General features: G+C 55.1%; 1 protein-coding gene across 1 annotated transcript in view; it reads left to right on the forward strand.

Annotated features, from left to right (window-relative positions):
* Rexo1 (RNA exonuclease 1 homolog) overlaps positions 1–3,595 on the forward strand; it is a 31,321-nt gene extending 27,726 nt beyond the window's left edge. The window contains exons 11-16 of the mRNA XM_042697100.1: positions 310–383; positions 697–807; positions 1,092–1,207; positions 1,307–1,445; positions 1,566–1,686; positions 1,753–3,595. Of these exons, the coding sequence (XP_042553034.1) occupies positions 310–383; positions 697–807; positions 1,092–1,207; positions 1,307–1,445; positions 1,566–1,686; positions 1,753–1,841 (650 nt within the window). The 3' untranslated portion in view covers positions 1,842–3,595. The remainder of the gene's footprint in view (positions 1–309; positions 384–696; positions 808–1,091; positions 1,208–1,306; positions 1,446–1,565; positions 1,687–1,752) is intronic.
* Positions 3,596–6,044: the final 2,449 nt, after the last annotated feature.

Consider the following 6,044-nt stretch of genomic DNA (forward strand, 5'->3'; position numbering starts at 1 on the left):
CTGACCCTCTGCCCTGCACCTGCCCTTGGCCTGCCTCTGTGCAGGAGGCTTGTGGGAACCCACAGGAACAAAGAGCTCAGCCAGCAGCCTGCTAGCTGTCTGCAATCTAGATCTGGACATAATCCAGCCCTGACTCTCTGTGGGTGGACACTTCCCCATACAGCCCTGCCTTGGTCTTGCCTGGCTCCCACTCCAAGGCAGAGGGTATGGTGGGAAGCCCTGCCCTACTTCAAGCAAGGCTGGCTGGGTGGTGAGCAGCAGAGGGGTTCAGGACAGCCTGCCAGAGCCCTGGTCCCCTCTCTCTGTCAGTGGCTGGAGGCTGGGAGACGCAGTATATGTGCTGCTCAGCGGCTGTTGGCTCCACTGGCTGTCAGGTTGCAAAGGTAAGTGCTAGCCTGAGTCCTGCCCTACCCTGACTCCTCATTTCCCTTTGCTGCCTGGGGTCAAGGGCACCTCGGGTCCTGGGCTAAGCTTTTCCCTAAGCTTTTCTGGGCCTCTGAGCCCCAGAAACCCTTTACTGAATGCATCTCCTTGGCAAGCTCCCTGTCCTGGTTTGGAACTGAGCAACTTTAAGGCTGGAGTGGGGATTGGAACCCCCTGAGGCTCTGGTACATGAATGGGCTGGGAGGTGGCTGATGAGAGTAAGTTGGCCACCCTGGCCATTCTGACTGTTTCTGAGGTCCTCCCTACCTCCAGCAACATGTGCAGGATGGCCGGAAGGAGAACCTTGAGGGCTTCGTGAGGACTTTCGAGAAGGAGCTCACGGAAGATGCTCACGCAGGCATCTTCGCCCTTGACTGCGAGATGGTGAGTCCTCCTGGCTGGCAGAGACCTTGTTACCACATGAATCCAGGCTTGGTCAGCAGGGCCAGGTCTAGTGTGCATGTGCACAGCCACCGTGGAGTGGAGGTACATGCAGGATCCTCTGTGGGCTCTTGAGAACAGTGCTGGTCTGGACAAGGAGCCCCCAGTATTCCCAGCCCCAGTGTTCCTGGCTTCATTTTCCTATCTGTAGTGGGTCCTCCCTCAGTCTACCCAGCTCTGCAGAGCAGTGCTGGCTTTGTGGGACACCACCTGTCCTTTGTCCTCAGTCCTATACCACCTACGGCCTGGAGCTGACCCGTGTCACAGTTGTGGATACGGAGATGCAAGTGGTGTATGACACCTTCGTCAAGCCTGACAATGAGATCGTCGACTACAACACCAGGTGCGCTCGGGTGGGGCCCCTGGCTGGCCCTCCCAACAGGGCTGCCCACCCACACTGTGCTCACCCAGCCCAACATCACCATCTTGGCCCTCCCACCAGGTTCTCAGGGGTGACGGAGGCCGACCTCATGGACACAAGCATCACCCTGCGGGATGTGCAGGCCGTCCTGCTGAGCATGTTCAGTGCTGACACCATCCTCATCGGACACAGCCTAGAGAGTGACTTGCTAGCCTTGAAGGTGCCTGTTTTGAGCCATACTGGGTCCCATGGATGCTTGAGTGACCCCAGGCCCTGCAGATAAAAAGGCTGTTTGCCCAGATGTAGCCTGACTGTCCTGCCTCCTTCCTGTGTGCCCTAGGTCATCCACAGCACTGTGGTAGACACGTCCGTGCTGTTTCCCCACCGTCTGGGCCTGCCCTACAAGCGCTCCCTTCGGAACCTCATGGCTGACTACCTCAGACAGATCATCCAGGACAATGGTGAGTAGCAGCCACTTCAGCCCATTCTCCAGGGTGGGGCGGCTGGTAACTGTGTTTGCCCCGCAGTGGATGGGCACAGCTCCAGCGAGGATGCCAGCGCCTGCATGCACCTCGTGATCTGGAAGATCCGTGAAGACGCCAAGACCAAGCGATGACTCCCACCACCTGCCACCCCGCCACCTGCCCACCCACCTGCCCGCCTGCCCACCTGCCTCTCCTGCAGCCCCGGCTTGTCCTTAGCCCCAGGCCTCTTCCAAAACAGTGCAATAAATCTGAGAGCTAACCCTGTGCACCTCACAAGAACAGAACGCAGGAGCAGGGATGAGATGGTGTCGCAACAGCCAAGGCAAGACCAACCAGGAGCTCAACCCCACCAGCCCGCACCTGTCCCCACCTCTGTGCCCCTAGGCCTGGTGGAGCTGCTGCTGACCAGGACAGCTCTGAGCCAGGTCCCTATCTCCGCCTCTCAGCCCCTTTGTACTTGATATATGTGGGGGGGAGGGCGGGTGGGCTTGTTTGAGACAGGAGTTGTCTTTTTTTATTTTGTATTGTTATTTTTATTAATTTTTAATTTAAACCTGTTGACTTGCACACTTCCTTTCCCTTGTGGGAGGATCCTGGCCCTGGCCCCACCTTCCTGCTAGGGGAAGGGGTGGGCCTGAGCCAGACCCAAGCCATGGGCCAGGGGCCTCAAGGTCTGGCCCTCTGGGCCTAGGTCCCTGCCTGGGCTGGGCCTGCCTTGGGGAAGGCAGCTTCCAGAACCTTCCTCAGCCCACCTGAACTTGGTGACCTCGGAGAGCCAAGCCAGCCCTGCCAGCCCCAGGGTCTTGCCTTCCAGATGTGCCCCCCCAGGCCCAGGGCCACTGGACTGTCTTCCACAGAGCCTCCCCCCCACCCTCCCCCCCCACTTTCTGCGGGCTCTTTGTATCCCTTCCCCAGGCAGGGACAGAATAAATGTTTGTATGGATTTTAGATTTTTGCAGTTTGTGGTGCTCTTGGGGCCATTTGAAGCCTCTGCACACCCCTGTTCTTGTGGCCAGGAAGAGGAATGAGAAATGGCTATGGCTCACCATCACTAAAACCAGCTGTGGCCTCTGGCATACCGCCCTTGCTCCGGAGACTATTTGAAACAGCCAGGATACCTGGTTGGCCTGGGACTGCAGCCTGCTCTATCCTGAGGGACCAAGCTATGTCTCCAGGACTGGGTGAAGTTAGAGCTGGCTTCTCACTATCTTGTGCTTTGTGGATCCAGCTATGCAGAGCAGGTGCAAAGGTGGCTACCAGGAGGGCCACTGCCTGCTGTGGTCTAAGGGTAGGGGCTCAAGGCTAAGGCAGGAAATGCAGTGATTGTGTGCATAGAGCTCCATCTGACTATGCTGAAAGAGCCTCCATGTGGCCATATGCTCGCTTTATAGAGTTAGCTAGGAGGCCCAGTGGCAAGTAGGCCTGAGTTGACTTACTTCAAGAGCTGAAGAGCCTCATGGACCAGGAGATGCCATGGCCCCTCCATCCCAGTGTCCAGGTGGGAGACCCCAGGTCAGGATGCTTGAGTACACAGCTACAAGAAGCAAAGTCTTGCCTGAAGAGGCTCTTTGCCCAACCTGGTGGTCAGGCTTCTGCTGAAGGCCCCACGGGCCAGGGTCAAGGCGACTCCCTGAAACTTCCTGACCTCTGGCTGCAGAGGAAAATGGTTTTCCTTTCCAAGCCCAGGTCTAGAATCTCTCCAGAGCTCTGGAGGATGCACAGCCCCCTGGGGGGGGGGGGGGCGGTGTCATTGACTGAATCAGGCCATCCCACCCTCAGGGGCTGTTCTTATGACCAAGTTACCTGTCCCCCCCACCTACCCCCCCCCCCCCAACCTTCTGTAAGAGGCATTTTCTGAATAAATGGTGCCGATGTATTCACAGAAGACCTGTTTGCTGTGTGTTTCCATGTAGTGCCTGCTTTTGCTCTCAGAACACACAGTGTCTCTGGGAGGTGGTGGGCAGTTGGGCAGCTCAGGAGCTAAGCCACAAGGCAGCTGGTAGCCCAACAAAGTAGGTTATCCAGCCTTAAGGAATTTTTTTTTCCTTTTTTTTCTGCTTGCTAAGCCAGTCTCCACACTTGAAGGGCCTTTGCACACCTATATTTGTGCTACTATTGGAACATGACCCTTCTGTGATTTCTCCCTCCCTGCCAGCCCTAGTATAGGGGAGGAGAATCTGACTCCTCCACCTCACCAGAACTTTGTGTGTGTATGCACTGAGACTTGAACTCAAGGTTTGAGCACTGTCCCTTAGCCTTTTCTATTCATGGCTGGTACTCTACCATTTGAGTCACATCACTTCTGACCTTTTGCTATTTGGAGGTGAGTCTCTTGGGATTTATCTGCCCAGGCTGGCTTTGAACTGTGATCCTCAAAAATCTCAGTCTTGCTGGGCACCGGTGGCTCATACCTAGCCACTCAGGAGGCTGAGATATAAGGATCATGGTTAGACAGCACCCCAGGCAAAACAATCTATGAGACTCTTATTTCCAATTAGTCACACACAGACAAAAAAAAAAAAAATCAAGGGCTGGGAAGGTGGCTCAGTGGTAGAGTGCTTGCCTTGCGTGCATGAGGCCCTGGGTTCGATTCCTCAGCACAACATAAGCAAAAAGAAAAAAGCTGGAAGTGGCGCTGTGGCTCAAGTGGTAGAGCACTAGCCTTGAGCTGAAGAGCTGAGGGACAGCACTCAGGCCCAGAGTTCAGGACCCACGGCCGGGCCCCCCCCTCAAAAAAAAAAAATCAAGTGGCTTACGTGGTAGAGTGCTAGCTAGGGGCAAAAAAGCTCAGGGACAGTGCCACGATAGAAAAGAGAAAGGGAGAATGAAGGAAGGAAGGAAGGAAGAAAGGAAGGTTTTTGAAAGAAAGAAAGGCTGGATGTCTATAACTCATACCTGTAATCCTAGCTACTCAGGAGGCTGAGATCTGAGGATCAGGGTTCAAAACCAGCCCGGACAGGAAAGGAAAGTCTGTGAGACTCTTCTCTCCAATAAACCATTCAGAAAACTGGAAGTGGTGCTGTGGCTCAAGCAGTAGAGCGTTCGCCTTGAGCTGAAGAGCTGAGGGACAGCTTCCAGGAGTTCAAACCCCACAACCTACAAAACAAAAAAACTCAGCTTTCTAAATAGGGTAACAGGTATGAATCACCAGTGACTGGCTAAGAACTCTCTTAAAGGCTCTCAGCACTTTTTTTTTTTTTCTTTTTTTCTTTTTGCGAGTCCTGTGGCTTGAACTGTGGGCCTGGGTACTGTCCTTGAGCTTCTTTTTGCTCAAGGCTAGCGCTCTACCACTTTGAGCCAGTGTCACTTCCAGCTTTTTCTGTTTATGTGGCACTGAGGAATTGAACCTGAGACTTCATGCATGCTAGGCAAGCACTCTACCACTGAGCCACATTCTCAGCCCCTGAAATATAGGTTTAACAGTTGTGTAAGGTTTTTTTGGTCGGTTGTTAGGCTTGAAGTCAGGGCCTGGGCACTGTCCATGAGCTCTTCTGCTCAAGGCCAGTGCTTTACCACTTTGAGCCACAGCTCCTCTTCTGGTGGTTAATTGGAGATGTGTCTCCCAGACTTTCCTACCTGGACTGGTTTGGAACCGCGATCCTCTCTAAGATTTCCTTAGGCCTCACCTTCTCCCAGGCCCCCACCCCTGGGCTTGGCCTTGTCCCTGGGGCCTGATCCCATCCCTGCCTCCCTCTTCAAATCTCTGATAGGCCCCACATTCCCCCCCTGCTCCTTTCCCGAACCTGATCTCCCTGCTGTCCTAACCCCACTAGGTCCGGTGTTCTCTAGTCCCACCCAGACACTCCAGTTCTCCGCAAGCAAAAAGCACCCAGACGCGGCCCTGCTTTCCCCACCAAGCCAGCCTCCTAACTTGGTCCCCGCCCCCAGGACAGGCTTCAGCCCTGCCCGACTCTGAAATTAGACTAGGCCCCGCCTTTCCAGGCCACGCCCCCTCCCCAACAGGCCTGCCTTCTGAGTTGGCCCTGCCCCCGCGGGAAGGCCAGCTACACCCCGCTCTGGAAGAGACTAGCTCCACCTTCCTGGCCACGCCTTTTGAGCCACTCCCCATCCCTAGGATGGTCTTTTCTCTGCAAGGCCATCCTATGCCCTGCCTCCTGGTTTGGCCTCCCTGCTTCCAGCAACGCCTTCCTCCTTGGCCCCTCCCACAGCACACTTGTGCCCCTCGCTCCCTCCCCCCTTTCTTTGCCTGCCTCTGGTGGCCTACTGTCACCAATGAGCCCCATTGCCACTGCTGGAGAAGCACTCAGGTTTCTGGCTAATGGTGTGTCTGGTTATTGAGAATGGAGTAGGAGGAAACAACATAGTATTTCTGT

Source organism: Dipodomys spectabilis, unplaced genomic scaffold (genome assembly GCF_019054845.1).
Source record: "Dipodomys spectabilis isolate Male_0828 unplaced genomic scaffold, ASM1905484v1 ptg000215l, whole genome shotgun sequence".
In the NCBI taxonomy this organism is placed as follows: Eukaryota; Metazoa; Chordata; class Mammalia; order Rodentia; family Heteromyidae; genus Dipodomys; species Dipodomys spectabilis.